General features: G+C 43.4%; 1 protein-coding gene across 2 annotated transcripts in view; it reads left to right on the forward strand.

The window, feature by feature from the left end:
* The first annotated feature begins 2,297 nt into the window (after positions 1-2,297).
* HM13 (histocompatibility minor 13) overlaps positions 2,298-18,044 on the forward strand; it is a 44,557-nt gene continuing 28,810 nt past the window's right edge. The window contains exons 1-4 of one of the 2 annotated variants that reach the window (XM_068262570.1): positions 2,298-2,571; positions 12,806-12,904; positions 15,117-15,199; positions 16,827-16,915. In XM_068262570.1, coding sequence (XP_068118671.1) covers positions 2,392-2,571; positions 12,806-12,904; positions 15,117-15,199; positions 16,827-16,915 — 451 coding nt within the window. In that variant the 5' untranslated portion in view covers positions 2,298-2,391. The remainder of the gene's footprint in view (positions 2,572-12,805; positions 12,905-15,116; positions 15,200-16,826; positions 16,916-18,044) is intronic. The other variant, XM_068262569.1, reaches the window with a different exon arrangement.

Raw genomic sequence — 18,044 nt, forward strand, 5'->3', positions numbered from 1 at the left:
ATTCGTGATTATGGCCGAATTTTCCCGACTCGGATTCGAATCCACCCGAATCGAATTCGAGTCCATTCGAACCGGCCAAATCCGAATTTGACCTGGACCCGAAATCGAATGTACTCGAATCGAATTTGGGTACATTCGAGCATCCCTGCTTACTGTTGTAGTAAACATGTTTTTTGGCCCCTACATGACTTTAACTCTGGATATAGTAATCATTGGGCGGTGCATGCATCATATGTCAGTGGACGGTGCATGCATCATATGTCAGTGGGAAGCTGGTCTACTGCTCTCTTCAGGCTGGTTGCAAGTGAGTTGATGCCTGATAAAAATTTTTAGACAAGAAGAATGGCCCCGGTGCTGGATATCCAGTACTGTACAAATAAGCAACCTGGGGAAAATGAGGAATAATGTGAACATAAACAAAAGAGAATGCAGCGTTACCACTTCCACTTTGCAATCACTGACAAAAAGTATCGGCACAGTCCTCCCATGGGATTGTACGCACTCCCGGGTATGTCGTTAGCGATGACGCTTCTGATAGCGTGTGGAGTGCAGAACAGGCTACTTCCACTTGCAGTGAGTGGGCTACTCACTGCAAAACTAAGGAGAGTAGAGAACAGAGTGCTAAGTCCCACCCGTGGAGTTATCGGAGCCACTCGCAGCATTACAGATGCGAGTGGATTATTATGATTGGCTGCATTTTGAAGAGAGGCTTAATGATAGGCTCAAGTGTGAGCAAAAATTTTTACACGACACGCACTGCAAGTCCCGCCCACGGTGGTATTGGAGCCACACAGGAAGCAAGTGGCTGCCTCTATTCAGTGAGGGATGCAATTTTTAAGTAGCCTTGGATACTGTACTAGCAAATTATCCAGCCTGGCTTGCAGTACTAAGGTGTACTTAACCTTGTAGTCCACCAAATGTGCAAGTGCTTGTCCTGTACCTCCAGTGGGAGGACAAAGTTGGTTCTTTGCAGCAGAGAATGTACCAGTCCATGCTGGACCATTTCAAGGACAATTTCTGATATAGTAAACCAGGTTCTTTTCCGTTAGCAGGGCGCAACCACTAGGTGGCGCTAAAACTCCGTTAGCCGGGCGCAACTGAGCTAAGTGATATAGACTGTAATCTCCCTCGCCAGCGATCGCTGGCAGCAGAGTTACATTTTTCCCTACTATCCATGGCGTCCTGGAGGGGGAATAGTAATTAACGCCGCTGGGATTTTGCAGGCCGAGGGGGATTACATTCTAAATTACTTAGCACCACCTAGGGGATGTGCCCGGCTAACGGGATAGTACCATAAACCACTTTTCATTGTCCCTTTGAGTTTACTATAATGAGATTATCTATCTAATCATCTATCTCAGGGGCAAACCCAGGATTTTCAAGGGGGGGATTCTTGAAAGGTCTCCCTCAGCCACGCACCATACAGTATAATAATATGGTAGGACATCATGCTGGGTACACATAATGCAATTTCCCGTCTGACTGACAGGATCTGACAATTATTTCCTAAATGTCCGATCTGCTCCCGATCGACACCGGGAACGATCAGGAGCAGTTTGGATACAGATAATAATGAGGACAGCTGACATTGGTAATGGAGGGGAAAGTGAAGCTCTCACACAGCAGGGCACAGGGCTGTGCTCATACCTGACTCTGTTAAGTTCCCCAGAGCTGCCGCATGCTAAAAACACACGCTGCTGCTCCATCCACGGTTGCCATCTCATCCCTTTAAATACTGGTACATATGAATTATACATGCCTTGTGGCTAGTAGATGCAGTTTAAGCACTGATTATGTATGAGTATAACTGTATAACTTAGTTGTGAACCTGTATAACTTAGATGTGTCTGTATTTAAATCGATGAGGTGGCAACCCTGGCTCCATCCAAAGTCAACTGTAGCAGGGAAAGAAAGGGGGCAGTGCTATGTGCTGCAGGATGCCTGCAGATGTTCTGGTGTCTCAACTCGTGCCTGTCCTCAGACACTGTACCGGTATTGGTCTGAGGGGGGATTCTGGGCAGCTGTAATCCCGGCCTGCGTTTGCCTATGTATCTATCTACCTATCATCTATCTATCTGTCTAATCTATCTCTATCTATTCTATTTTGCATCTTCTGTGTATCACTAGACTCCCATCCTGTGATCATAATTTATAATGCTCTTACTATTTGTCTGTGAAATTATGTCTACAAGGGGGCGGAGCCTTCTCCCTTTGTTTCCACCTGGCCTTGGTACTCCGTGACATCCTGTTGCTATGGGCTCAGCCCCGCCTCCAAGTGACGCTCTAGCCGGTTGCCAGGGAAAGTCGCGCATGTCACACGTCACTTCCCGCAGCTATTGGTAACGTGTCCTTACCGGCGGAACGCAGTAAACCCGACAGAAGAGCCGGACTATGGCGGAGCTGGAGCCCTCCGCTCTGCACAATGACAGCGGCGAGGCGGCCGCGAACGGCACCGGGAAACTGCTGAGCTCCCCAGAGGGCACCGCGCTGGCGTATGGCAGCCTGCTGGGGATGGCTCTGCTGCCCATTTTCTTCGGGGCTATGCGGAGCGTAAGCTGTGCCAAGGGCAAGGTGAGGGGAGAGGGTGGCTGCCATCACTGCACTGTATACCCCATCATCATACATACAAAGGAGAGGGGGGTCATCTCTATACACCACACTGACCATCATTACCTGTGTATATATAGAGATCATTATACAGAGGAGGGCTGTCATCACTGCACTGTATACCCCATGATCATACATAGGAGGGGAGGGGTGGGGGACGGGGTCATTACCTGTATATATAGAGAGATAATTATACAGAGGGGGCTGTCATCACTGCACTATATACTTTATTTAGAGATCATTATACAGAGGTGGAGAGAGAGATCGAGATCATTCTACGGGTGGGCATTCATCACTACACTATTTACATCATATAGAGATCATTATACAGAGGGGGCTGTCATCACTGCACTATATACTCCAGCATCATACAAAGGAAGGGGGCGGAAGCTGTCATATCTATATCCCCCACTGGCCATCATTACCTGTATATATGTAGATCATTATACAGAGGGGGCAGTCATCACTGCACTATATACTCCAGCATCATACAAAGGAAGGGGGCGGAGGCTGTCATATCTATATCCCCCACTGGCCATCATTACCTGTATATATGTAGATCACTATACAGAGGGGGCTGTCATCACTGCACTATATACTCCAGCATCATACAAAGGAAGGCGGAGGCTGTCATATCTATATCCCCCACTGGCCATCATTACCTGTATATATGTAGATCATTATACAGAGGGGGGCTGTCATCACTGCACTATATACTCCAGCATCATACAAAGGAAGAGGCGGAGGCTGTCATATCTATATCCCCCACTGGCCATCATTACCTGTATATATGTAGATCATTATACAGAGGGGGCTGTCATCACTGCACTATATACTCCATTTAGAGATCATTTTACAGAGGTGGAGGGGACTATCAAATCTACTCTCCATTGGCCATCATTACCTGTATATAGAGATAATTATACAGAGGGGGCTGTCATCACTGCATTGGCCATTATTCCATATATACCCCAGATAAAGATCATTATGGGTGGGGATCATCTCTATACACCTCACTGTCTATTTTAACCTGTGCAGTCATATATTCTATGCACAGATCAATCTACGAGGGGAGGGGGCTGTCGCTGCTATACTGCATACTATCCTTTTATTACCTGTATATCCCAACTGCCTCTATATTCTGTACACAAATCATATGGATGGATGGGATCACTAAACTGTATGCTACCACTTTATTACCTGTGCATCCTAATAGCCTATAATATATGCTGTATATTAATCATTGTATGGAGGGCTGTCATCACTTTTCTGTGGGCTGTTTTTTTTTATCACATATACAGTGGCTTGCAAAAGTATTCGGCCCCTTTGAAGTTTTCCACATTTTGTCACATTACTGCCACAAACATGAATCAATTTTACTGGAATTCCACATGAAGGACAAGTACAAAGTGGTGTACACGTGAGAAGTGGAACAAAAATCATACATGATTCCAAACATTTTTTACAAATAAATAACTGCAAAGTGGGGTGTGCATAATTATTCAGCCCCCTGAGTCAATACTTTGTAGAACCACCTTTTTCTGCAATTACAGCTGCCACCTTTTAGGGTATGTCTCTACCAGCTTTGCACATCTAGAGACTGATATCTTTGCCCATTCCTCTTTGCAAAACCGCTCCAGCTCAATTAGATTAGATGGACAGCGTTTGTGAACAGCAGTTTTCAGATCTTGCCACAGATTTTCGATTGGATTTAGATCTTGACTTTGACTGGGCCATTCTAACACATGGATAAGTTTTGTTTTAAACCATTCCATTGTTGCCCTGGCTTTATGTTTAGGGTCGTTGTCCTGCTGGAAGGTGAACCTCCGCCCCAGTCTCAAGTCTTTTGCAGACTCCAAGAGGGTTCCTTTCAAGATTGCCCTGTATTTGGCTCCATCCATCTTCCCATCAACTCTGACCAGCTTCCCTGTCCCTGCTGAAGAGATGCACCCCCCGAGCATGATGCTGCCACCACCATATTTGACAGTGGGGATGGTGTATTCAGAGTGATATGCAGTGTTAGTTTTCCGCCACACATAGCGTTTTGCATTTTGGCCACAAAGTTCCATTTCGGTCTCATCTGACTAGAGCACCTTCTTCCACATGTTTGCTGTGTCCCCCACATGGCTCGTGGCAAACTGCAAATGGGACTTCTTATGCTTTTCTGTTAACAATGGCTTTCTTCTTGCCACTCTTCCATAAAGGACAACTTTGTGCAGTCCACGACTAATAGTTGTCCTATGGACAGATTCCCCCACCTGAGCTGTAGATCTCTGCAGCTCGTCCAGAGTCACCATGGGCCTCTTGACTGCATTTCTGATCAGCGCTCTCCTTGTTCAGCCTGTAAATTTAGGTGGACGGCCTTGTCTTGGTAGGTTTACAGTTGTGCCATACTCCTTCCATTTCTGAATGATCGCTTGAACAGTGCTCCATGGGATGTTCAAGGCTTTGGAAATCTTTTTGTAGCCTAAGCCTGCTTTAAATTTCTCAATAACTTTATCCCTGACCTGTCTGGTGTGTTCTTTGGACTTCATAGTGTTGTTGCTCCCAATAGTCTCTTAGACAACCTCTGAGGCCCTCACAGAACAGCGGTATTTGTACTGACATTAGATTACACACAGGTGCACTCTATTTAGTCATTAGCACTCATCGGGCAATGTCTATGGGCAACTGACCGCACTCAGACCAAAGGGGACTGAATAATTATGCACACCCCACTTTGCAGTTATTTATTTGTAAAAAATGTTTGGAATCATGTATGATTTTCGTTCCACTTCTCACATGTACACCACTTTGTATTGGTCTTTCACTTGGAATTCCAATAAAATTGATTCAGGTTTGTGGCAGTAATATGACAAAATGTGGAAAACTTAAAGGGGGCCGAATACTTTTGCAAGCTACTGTATAGCCTATATTATTATTATTGATTTATAAAGTGCCAACATATTCCGTGGCGCTGTACAAAGCCTATATACTCTTTGCTGGTCTGTCATCGCTATACCCTGCATTGCTTACTATTACCTGTATGTCACATGTACAGATCATTAAACAGAAGGAAGGCTGAGGGAGATGTCATCATTAAATGCTTCTCTGTCCTTCAAATCACTGTATAATGAGGGATGGGGGAGGGTCTCATTGCTATACACAACACTTTCCATTGTCACATCTATCTTCCATATGTTCCATTTATAGAGCATTATAGCATGGTGTAAGGTGCCTATAAGCCTCATAAGCCTAGATTGTAAGCCTTTGGGCAGGGTCCTCCTCCTTTTGTGTCCTACCTGATCATGCACCTCTATTACTGTGAACCCATGCTATGCATCTGAGTGAACCTAACTTGCCTAATCTCCATGCTCCCATCCAGTGACTGACTAAGCATTACCTGGTACTCATACTGTGCTGTGTGATCTGGTTTTCTTGTATTCCTGTATTGCTGTATGTCACCCCTAAATATTGTCTGTAACCTAAATTAATGTTCAGCGCTGCGTAATATGTTGGCGCTTTATAAATACAATAAATAAATAATACACATGATACAATTTTCCATCAGATTGACAGGTGATCTGATAAGACGTTGCATCGGTTGTAGACGTCCAAATTGTTTCCGATCGATATTGCGATCTTTTTTTGCGTTAACTACCCAAACTTGGAGCGGTTGGAAATTATCTCGTCTATCTGACAGAAAATTGTACCGTGTGTACCTAGCTTTACACTTGCAGTTGTTTTATTCCAAGGATTTTTTTTTCTGAATGTTATAGTATTATACAGAGGCCTGTCCATCCTTTGAATACCTGTACTGTCTATTTTTTTTTCTGTATACAAAATCATTTCCTGAAAATTTGGGATGCTGTGTAAACTGTAAATAAAAACAGAATGTGATGATTTGAAAATCATGTAACCCAATGTTTGTTTAACTGAATATAATAAAAAGACAAAATGGCAGATGTTTAAATTGAGAACAAAATATGCTGAAATTGATAATAGCAATATTTTTCATGAAGTTGAAATCGGCCGTTTGTTTGGCACTGTGTTACATCACCCATTCTTTTAAGTATGTTCTGTGAACATTTGGAAATAGAGAAGACCAGTTGTTGTAATTTGGTGCCATGCTGTTGTAATACGTGCATATGCAGTTTGGCATTTTCTTGGTGAAATGAGACCTTCTCTGAAATAGATGTCATCTAGATGGCAGCATATGTTGGTCCAGGGCCTGTTTATATCATTCACCATAAGTTTTTATATAGAAATCCTTGCATTCCTATATCAAGTTTTAGATACATGACTATGTGGCGCTGCATTCATTGCTTTATCTTTATGCCTGCTTAAACTGTGCAGCAGGAGTTCTTTGCATGTCCATCTCCATTGTTGGCTTATCATTGCAATCTGCTGATATGATGCTGCTTTTCTAATATATGGTTGTGGCCGGCCATGAATGTGAGTGGTGTTGTGGCTTTTGTCACCCACGGCTTATACTCTGGTCAAACATTTTTCCATGTTTTTTTTAAGGTAAAAGTTGGGGGTCGGCTTATACTCGAGTATATACAGTCATTTTTATCTTTGCATGGGGACGTTTTAAACTTGCACTTGAGGATTCATAGACAATTTTTTGTTTGAATTGTTCCTGATCCCATGCATTGATTTCCGCTACAGAAGCAAAAGACACAAATGAAATGCCACACGTCACTGAGGAAGTTAGGCCATTCCAGGTTAAGCAGCTCTTTAAGGTTTTAAGGGCCCGTTTCCACTACACTCGGTGCGATGCCATCATTGTTCCGCATTTCACTGCAAGGAAAACGCAAACAATTCATGTAAGTGGAGTAGTTTCCATTGCCGCAAATTGACCTACACGATCCAGCATGATGTGACGCGGTGGAAATTTATGGATAGCATGCTGCAGATTTCTGCAGCACGCATCCAATTCCCTATAGCCGCCGATGGTAAGCCGTGTGATGCCACATCTGGTTGAACGGATGACAACCGGAAGTACCTGCGTGGGATCTTAAACGCCAGTGGAAACGGGCCATTAGTGTAGCTTTTTGCAGGGCTGTGAAGTCTGAGTTGAGTAGTCGGAGCAATTTTTGGGTACCTGGAGTCGTTTTTATAAACTGAGGAGTTGGATGATCTTAGTTCCGACTCCACAGCCCTAGCTTTTTGTTGTGTTGATAATCTGTGAATACAAAATGAATAGGTTATTCCAATGTGCAAGTAAATGAGATCCAACAAAATGAGGGAAATGCTCACGAGATGTACTGACTCGTATGTACATGTGTTTAAGGCTTCATGTACATGCCAGATGCTTCTTGGTGTAGTCGCCAGGCCTTCGGCCATTGTTGTCTTCATGTAATCCCTGTAGGGGACAGTACTTGTACCCAACTGAAGTCTGCGACAGTATGCGCTTTTGATTGCACTGACGTGGAAAGGCTCACCTCAGCTGTATCAGAGATAAGTGTGTGAGGAACTGACTGGGAAAGTCCACATGCAGTTGGAACAGTCTCTCCAAGGAAGGAAAGAGCGCAGGGGAGTATTGTATTTAAGCCCATATCATGTTATATTTCTGTGCTATTCCTCAGAATAGTGTTGTATAATACTACCCTGAGGAACTGTTGGCAGACTTGGGTGTGGGGAACCTTCATGCGCCATTTCAACACCTGTGAACCCTGCTGTAACTTACACATACGCGTAGCCAAAACAGTACGTTACCTCATTTTGTAGGACCTTGTCACCACAAAATTATTTGTAATGCGATGCCACATAAAGGGCCAAGAATACTGGCCGCCCAGTATGTTGTCTTCTTTCCTGTGCACCGAGATCTTTCTGAGTTCTCTTAATCTTTTAATGGCCTTTTGCATATCCGATGATGAAATACACTAATTCTTCGCAGTTTTACAACTTTATTATGCAAATATCTCACAGTTTTGTTTTTATTATGCAAATGTATGCAGCTTCATTGAGTGGTCCATTATCCAACTGCATACATCGGCATCATTTTATATCCATTCAGAATTCTTTTCATCTCATTGACCATCCTTAGCTGGGACATACATGTTCCACTAGGACAGTGATCTGCAATCTTGGCTCTCCAGCTGTTAAAGAACTACAAGTCCCACAATGCATTTGCCTTTATGAATTATGATTGTGGCTGTCAGACTCCTGTAATGCATTGTGGGACTTGTGGTTCCTTTACAGCTGGAGAGCCAAGTTTGCAGATCACTGCACTAGGAGCTTGCTTTGTTTGTTTTGGGGCTGGTTCCCACAAGTCGAAAGTCCCTCTCAAAAGCACTTGTGTTTTTGAGAGTGATGTTAACACTAAACAACCCACGCTTTTTGGAGCTGTTTGAAGGAATGTGATTTTTGGCCCCTGAATTCCTCTTCTGAAATCACTCTGAAAATGCTGCAGACACCATGATTACAATCTCCATTGCTCCTATAAAATCCTGCCATAGGCTTATGTTGGCAAAGTGCTTTTGAAATTGCTGGCGATTCCTCGGAAGCAGGAAATGTTCTAGCGCACAAGTGTCGAGCTCCAGGCCTGGAGGGTCAGATCCATGCCAGTGTTTAGGATGGGCTGAGAAAGAGAGGAATGTGTTCTACCTGATGGACCACACCTTTCCTGATTCAGACCCATCAATTCATTTGAGCTGTATCAAAAATGTGTGAGGCTCTCGGCCCTTGCAGGACCAGTGTGACATCCTTGTTCTAGTGGGCCACAGCTCTTAGACCGGATCCACACTATAAGCACTTTTTCTGAGCACTTGCGTTTGATTAGCGCTTGCTGAGCGCTTGTTAAAAAATCACTCCCATTCACTTTCATTAAAATCACCACGATCGCGTGTGTTTTTTCACATACGCGATCATGGCGATTTTTACCTCAATTTTAATGAAAGTGGATGGGAGAGATTTTTTTTTTTTTTTTTACAACCGCTAATCAGACCCAAGCACTCACAAAAGCGCTTATAGTATGGATCCGGCCTTACAGGATTTTTCTAGGCTTTTGTTGTTGCTGTCCAAAAAAGGTTTGTTGTGTATGTACTGATTTGAGTTGAATATGGCATGTACAGTTTTTGCAAATCACTTTCTCTTTTACATTTTTATATGGCATTTCAATTTTTTTTTCTCATACACAGATCTGTATACACCGAGCTGATCACCCACTGACACCTCTTTACTCTGTACTATCTGTTGTTACCGTAGCTATATAATCACATATACTGATCATTATACAGAGAGTTGATCAGCCATTGACACCTCTTTACTCTGTACTATCTAGTGTTACTGTAAAGGCCCATACACACGTCGGATTTTAGCGAACGACCCGTCGTTTGAACGTTCCGTCGTTTGGACGTTTCCGCATCAAATCCGACGTGTGTACAGACTATCGTTCGGGTGATAAGACTGGTTACCAACGATCCGCCGGGTGGATCGCTGGTAACCAGTCTTATCACCCGAACGATAGTCTGTACACACGTCGGATTTGACGCGGAAACGTCCAAACGACGGAACGTTCAAACGACGGGTCGTTCGCTAAAATCCGACGTGTGTATGGGCCTTAACAATATATCACACATACTGATCATTATAAACAGAGCTGATCACACAATTGACACCTGTTTACCCTGCACTGCCCAGTATTACCTATATATCACATATACTGATTATTATAAAGAGAATTGATCAGCCATTGACACCTCTTTACCCTACAATGCCCATTATTTCCTATATATCACATTCCCCCTGCAACCTCTGGCCAAGTTGTACTCCTTACTAAATAACATAAAAACGCACTGTCTCTGGGTATGAATACTGCATGCTACCCTACCTCTTGTTGCCCTCCATTCCTTCAGATTGTAAGCTTGGCAGGGCTCTCCCACCCTTTTGTATCTTGCAATTTTTTCATTTTGTATCTTGCAATCTGTTTTATTCATCATGTTACATTTGTCACTGTAATTACCTATTCTATAGTATATTTTGTACCAGTGTCCATATTTGATGTATACCATTGTCTGTATCATTATGTACCCCGTGTTTGTTTTTCATACTTCTTACAGCTCCACGGAATATGTTGGCACTTTATAAATCAGTAATTACCTACAGTGGTGTGAAAAACTATTTGCGCCCTTCCTGATTTCTTATTCTTTTGCATTTTTGTCACACTTAAATGTTTCTGCTCATCAAAAACCATTAACTATTAGTCAAAGATAACATAATTGAACACATAATGCAGTTTTAAATGATGGTTTTTATTATTTAGTGAGAAAAAAAAACTCAAAACCTACATGGCCCTGTGTGAAAAATTGCCCCCTGAACCTAATAACTGGTTGGGCCACCCTTAGCAGCAATAACTGCAATCAAGCGTTTGTGATAACTTGCAACGAGTCTTTTACAACGCTCTGGAGGAATTTTGGCCCACTCATCTTTGCTGAATTGTTTTAATTCAGCTTTATTTGAGGGTTTTCTAGCATGGACCACCTTTTTAAGGTCATGCCACAACATCTCAATAAGATTCAGGTCAGGACTTTGACTAGGCCACTCCAAAGTCTTCCTTTTGTTTTTCTTCAGCCATTCAGAGGTGGATTTGCTGGTGTGTTTTGGGTCATTGTCGTGCTGCAGCACCCAAGATCGCTTCAGCTTGAGTTGACGAACAGATGGCCGGACATTCTCCTTCAGGATTTTTTGGTAGACAGTAGAATTCATGGTTTCATCTATCACAGCAAGCCTTCCAGGTCCTGAATCAGCAAAACAACCCCAGACCATCACACTACCACCACCATATTTTACTGTTGGTATGATGTTCCTTTGCTGAAATGCTGTGTTACTTCTACGCCAGATGTAACGGACACGCACCTTCCAAAAAGTTCAACTTTTGTCTCGTCGGTCCACAAGGTATTTTCCCAAAAGTCTTGGCAATCATTGAGATGTTTTTTAGCAAAATTGAGATGAGCCTAAATGTTCTTTTTGCTTAAAAGTGGTTTGCGCCTTGGATATCTGCCATGCAGGCCGTTTTTGCCCAGTCTCTTTCTTATGGTGGAGTCGTGAACACTGACCTTAATTGAGGCAAGTGAAGCCTGCAGTTCTTTAGATGTTGTCCTGGGGTCTTTTGTGGCCTCTTGGATGAGTTTTCTCTGCGCTCTTGGTGTAATTTTGGTCGGCCGGCCACTCCTGGGAAGGTTCATCACTGTTCCATGTTTTTGCCATTTGTGGATAAAGGCTCTCACTGTGGTTCGCTGGAGTCCCAAAGCTTTAGAAATGGCTTTATAACCTTTACCAGACTGATAGATCTCAATTACTTTTGTTCTCATTTGTTCCTGAATTTCTTTGAATCTTGGCATGATGTCTAGCTTTTGAGGTGCTTTTGGTCTACTTCTCTGTGTCTGATAGCTCCTATTTAAGTGATTTCTTTACTGAAACAGGTGTGGCAGTAATCAGGCCTGGGGGTGACTACAGAAATTGAACTCGGGTGTGATAAACCACAGTTAAGCTATTTTTTAACAAGGGGGGGCAATCACTTTTTCACACAGGGCCATGTAGATTTGGAGGTTTTTTTTCTTACTAAATAATAAAAACCATCATTTTAAAACTGCATTTTGTGTTCAATTATGTTATCTTTGACTAATAGTTAACGGTTTTTGATGAGCAGAAACATTTAAGTGTGACAAACATGCCAAAGAATAAGAAATCAGGAAGGGGCAAATAGTTTTTCACACCACTGTACATATCACATACCGGTATACAGAGAGCTGATCAGCCATTGACACCTCTTTATCCTGCACTACCTATTATTTCCTATATATCACATATACTGATCACCTATTGATGCCACTTTACCCTACACTGCCCATTTTTTACTATACATCACATGTAATAATGACCTTTATATAGAAAGCAGATCACCCATTGGCACCTATTTAACCTCCGCTGCCCATTATTTCCTATATATCACATATTCAGATTATTATACAGAGCGGATCACCCATTGATACTTCTTTACCCTGCACTGCCCATTATTACTGTGCATCAAATATATTACGTATTCAGAGTTCTATAGAGGTCTGTTATGTACAATTAAAACTCATTACTCTACAGTTTTTACTAGTCTTTATATCACAGGTGCTCTCTACTATCCTTGTATACTCCACCTACATATCTTCATTCGTTTCAGCCAGACTTCTGATTTAGAGGCTGTAACCCTTTGTCTCTGCAGAGCTCCTCGGATATGCCGGAGACAATAACCAGCAGGGACGCTGCCCGCTTTCCTATCATCGCTAGCTGTACCCTCTTTGGGCTTTACCTCTTTTTTAAGGTAAGTTCCCAGATTATGTTTCTGTATTCTGTGGGGTGCGTGCTTGTCTCACATGTCTGATGGGAAATCCGATCATTCAGAACATTAAACCTACTAAAGCAGGAAGACTGGGAAATGGAATGATTGAGGAATTGTAATGATAGCCATATTATGTTCAGTAGATGACCAGATCAGAGCATCTCTAATACAGCAAGTCTTGTAGGGTGTTCCTGCTATGTTGTCGTTAGTACCTACCAAAAGTGGTCCAAGGAAGGAGAGCCAGTGATCTGATGAAGGGGTCATGGGTTTCAAAGCTAATAGCCATATAAGGGCCGCAAGGGTTTTTCCTGTCCAATTATCTGACAGGTTACTATAGCACAAATTGCTGGAAGGCTTAAAGAAACCTGTAACACCAAAAAAAAAAAAACCCTCTGGGGGTTACTTACCTCGGGAGGGGGAAGCCTCTGGGTCCCAGTGAGGCTTCCCCGACCTCTGAAGCTTGGAGGAAGTGCTGGCTCCCTCAAAACCTGGTGTAAGCCTGTAGTCCTGAAGAGGTTAAAGGACCTCTGCTGCCCGGCAACAATGGACACCTCCGAAGATCTTGTAGAGGCCAAGCCTTTATGGGTCGGAGCATTTTTGGCAAAACAAGGGAGCTAACACAATATGAAGCTAGTCAGTCCGGACTGATCCGTGTATATTTGCATCTAAGTCTGGGACTCTACATTAAAATGTACCTACGGCATTACCAAGAAGAAAAAATACTTACCTAGGTCTAGATCCTGCAGAAACTTCATATGTCCCCCTGCCCCCACTGTTGCTGCAAGTGGATTACTGAAAGATATCCAACAGCAGCTTGTTGAATTTCTGATCGTGACAGCGCTTCCCTTCATGCAGCAGTGCAGCCGTACAGCGCCTGCAAGAATCCAACTTTCTTTTTGGCTTGTCTTTAATCTTTCTCCCACATAAATTGGCATGCTTAACGATTTGGTTCTGGAGTATGGACCCCCGGATTTCCCAGAACTTTATAGAGATTAGTGTGTCATTCACAGACTCAGGCACAGTAATAGAAGGACAGATAAGAAGACAAATGAGGCAGCAAAAAAACCCAAAACAATAGGAGAGACAGAAGGGAAAAAAGAGAGAAGTGAAGAATGGCAGGGAGGTGAGAATAGGACACAGGTGAAGCTTCACATGTTCTTTTGTATATCCAGGTCCTTATTCAATTCACTCTTTCCTGAGTTCTCTCCTAGGAATATTCGCTACTTATCAGTAAAATGCCTCTTAAAGTCATTGGGAATCGAGATGAAAAAAAAAATGCCAGATACTTACCTAAGGAGAGGGAAGACTCTGGGTCCTAATGAGCCTTCCCGTTCCTCTCACAGTGCACGTTCCAGGGCAGGATGCCCCGTAGCAGCTTTCGACCAATTTGGTCAAATGCTGCTGTCTCTGCTGCCGAAGGGAGACTTCAGAAGTCTTCGGGAGACCGAGTGCCCTCTCCCGCACACTCGCGTGTACGCAGTCAAGAGCCGCGTGTCTTCAGGAGGACTCTGCTCCCAAAGACTTCCAAAGTTCCCCCCGGCAGGGGATTCAAACGGGACAGCCAGTGCTGTACCGAGGGCACCGGGAGAGGAGAGGGAAGGCTCATTAGGACCCAGAGCCTTCCGTCTCCTTAGGTAAGTATCTGGTTTTTTTTTTTATTCCCAATGACTTCAAGTGGAAAAAGAAGGATCTGCAAATCGCAGTGGGATGGATATAAGCTAGTTTACTTTATTGGTGAAATCTACACATGAAGACAAACAGCCACAGGATCAAACTGGCGTGTGTCGGGCTCAGAATGCGCCCTTTGTCATAGTTATAATGAACCTGTAGAGAGGTGGGATCTTTATAGTGGGGGCAGACAGAAAACTCCACCCAGCAGATAATATATGAAGATACGTACATAGAAAGTGAAACCTGTTTCTCTAAAAACACCTTTTCCATGGAACAAGTACAACTTTTAAAAAGGAAAAGGGTAAAAAATTCTACCTCCAATTTTTTTTTTGTCATCTTGATTCTCAATGACTTTAAGCCAGCAGCAAGCAGGACAATAATTTCCTTTAGAGCGCTGAAAAGTTATTTTAAACAGGGGATGAGAAATTATCTACTAAGAGAAAAAGTGAATTGAATTAAGGTGCCCAGATGTTAAATGATAAAGTCAATATAATGTGTTTTCTCTACCTCTTCCCCTGCACAGATCTTCTCCCAGGAGTATATAAATCTCCTCCTGTCCATGTATTTCTTCATCCTGGGCGTGTTGGCCCTCGCTCACACCATCAGGTAATCCTCTGTGGAATGCTGCCGTTTCCTCTCTTCCTGTCAGATATTTAGGGCTAGTTCACACCAAGAGTGCTGTTGAAAGTGCCAGTGTTTTGAAAAGCGCTTGGCTAATGTGTTTGTTTGGGCTTTTTTTCCTAAACGCAGGTCCTGCAGCATTTTGGAGACAATTACGCCAAGTAAAATGTAGAAAAACTTAAGAGCAATTTTCAAAGCGGTTTGTGCCAAAAGCTCTTCACTTCCAGGTCTAAGTGTACTTCCTGTTTTGCCACAAGAACTACAAAATCTCTAAACGCAAACTCCAAGATCGCTAGGCATATATAGAAAATCGCAAGGTTTATGCTAGGAACAGCTACTGCAAAGTGCTACAAAAAGCGATAAGCTTTTGCGATTACACTTAGTGTTTTTTTGGTGGGAAATAGCCCTTAAGGTAGCCATACACTGGTCGATTTGCCATCAGATTCGACCAACAGATAGATCCCTCTCTGATCGAATCTGATCAGAGAGGGATCGTATGGCTGCCTTTACTGCAAACAGATTGTGAATAGATTTCAGCCTAAAACAGATTCACCATCTGCTGAGCTGCTGCTGTCACCTACCTCATGCAGTAAAGAATGTTTTTTTTTTCTTTTAGTTATTCACTAAGATTTTCACACACTTAATAGTTTTTATTATTTTTACCTCATATAGTATTTCATTTGGTATTTTAAATAATCCATGTGTTTCATTCGTTATTAGCTAGATTATTTCAGCATGTGATAATGGATGAAAGATGTGATACAGAAAGCATTTTTTTATTGGAGGATCAGGATATTTATCAGAAGGACAGCCAGGCAACTGGTTTTGTTTAAAAGGAAATAAATGTGGCAGCCTCCATATTCCTCTCACTTCAGGTGTCCTTTAAAGGTTATGGTAGATACTTTAAAAAGGACCCACAATGTCATTTTTAAATCTTAACAGGACACAGACGCATGTTCTGTGTACAATCACATGCCTCTGTGTCATTATATCGCTGCTGTCAGCCCCCTGGGCTCTGATGTCCCCCCAGCAAAATACCGCCAGGCTAGCGACTATCTGCTTGTCGCTAGCCTGGTATTTACCTGCGCTTGTCACTCCATTACAGGCTCTCCCCGCTTCCTCCGATCGGAAGCTAAGCCGCAACCCAGGAAGTACTTGTCGCACTGCCGTCTGTGTACGAGCTTCTCCTTACTGGGCATGTGCGAATACGGTCTGCACATGACCTGTACAAAAAAGCCAATTGGGCACGGAAGACAAAGCCATGCACTAAAGGCTCCTTCCATTGTACTGGGCATCCGCGGACTGTACTCTTCAATGCAAAGTATGGAGAAGCACAGACGGGGGACACTCATGAGAACTTATCTGATAAGCTCTTGGCTAATATGGTCAGAAGGCCACAGCGCTGGAACAATAGGCATCAGGAGGATCAGAGAGGCCTCCGGACTATCCAAAGGCTTCCTGAAGTAAGTATCTAACTATATTGTTTAATATTAGTAATGTCTAAGTGTTTTTCATGTGCAAATTGCAATACATTGTAGCAGATCACAGTATGCTTAAATCTGATTGGCTTGCACAGCCACACTTACTTAACAGGCTTCTGATTGCTCCACAGCCCAGCGATGAATAGGCTGTTCCCAGAAAACTTTCCAAACAAGCAGTATCAGCTGCTCTTCACTCAGGGCATCGGGGACATTAAGGATGGTGAGTCGCTGCCTGTGGGTGCTGGCCTTGGTGAAAGTCCTTATAAGCTGACGGTAACATTTCAGGCACTAGCAGATGGTGGGAGGTGCTTGGGCATTATGTAGCGTGGAGAGGACCTGTAGGTGTTTGCCCACTGTAAAATCTTCCCTCTCCCTGATTTACATTCTGAAATCTATCTCAGGGGATGCCACCTTTAGTCCTGTCAGGTGTAGCTCTGTGCAATATTTGTCTTTGAGAATTCCAAAGCCAGTGAAAATCATGCCTGGTGTCCCAGAATGCTCTTGGAGGAAAATTCTGTATAGCTAAACAGCCTGGACTGTGGCATCACTAGGAGGGCAGGGCTACATACCAGTATACAGCAATATGTAGATACTAGTGACCTAAGCCCGTTTGAAAACGGGCTCTAGGTCTGTCGCCACCGTGCGCGCACCCGCCTGTCGCGTGTGCGCCCACACACCCGCTCATCCGCTTGCTCGGCGCAGTAGTGCAAAATCACTAACACACGGACAGGACTCAGGGGCACTTGCAAATTATTAGGTAGGATACGAAGTGGTTCTGATGCTGAAACCAGGAAAATTACCGTAGAAGTGGCTATCCTGAATATTTTACTGATTCTATATGTCGCTACAGTGCCTCTGGTGTCTCTGCCCATGTAAAGAAAATTATTGTTTATAAAATGCTCCATGATTTATAGTAGCACAGATGTAAGGAGTGTGTGGGCAGCAAGGCCAAAATTCTGTCCACCCTTGTGGTATGTTCTTACATTAGGCCTCATATATGAGGTGTCTGACTGGGCGACACAAGCTGTTCCTTTCCTAGCTAGGAATTAGCTCCGCCCTTTCCTGTTGATGAGGCTTCTTTAGTGGGCAGCAGACAAGCGGTGCTCACACGACCTGTCAGCTAATCCATTGGTTCTGCTATGCAGGTAGCTGCAAGTGCTCAGCACAGGCAGTGGTGTGGCGGATGTTCCCTTGCATGTGCATATGAGCAGCAGCAGCTGCCTGCTAGACATGAAGTGTAACAGTTTTCTGCCTACACACGTTGTTACATACTCTAATATGCAGTAGCATCACGTAGCAACTGTATGGCCTGCAAGAACAGCAGCTGAATTGTATGGTGGGGGCACAGC

This window comes from Hyperolius riggenbachi, chromosome 12 (genome assembly GCF_040937935.1).
Source record: "Hyperolius riggenbachi isolate aHypRig1 chromosome 12, aHypRig1.pri, whole genome shotgun sequence".
NCBI classification, from domain to species: domain Eukaryota; kingdom Metazoa; phylum Chordata; class Amphibia; order Anura; family Hyperoliidae; genus Hyperolius; species Hyperolius riggenbachi.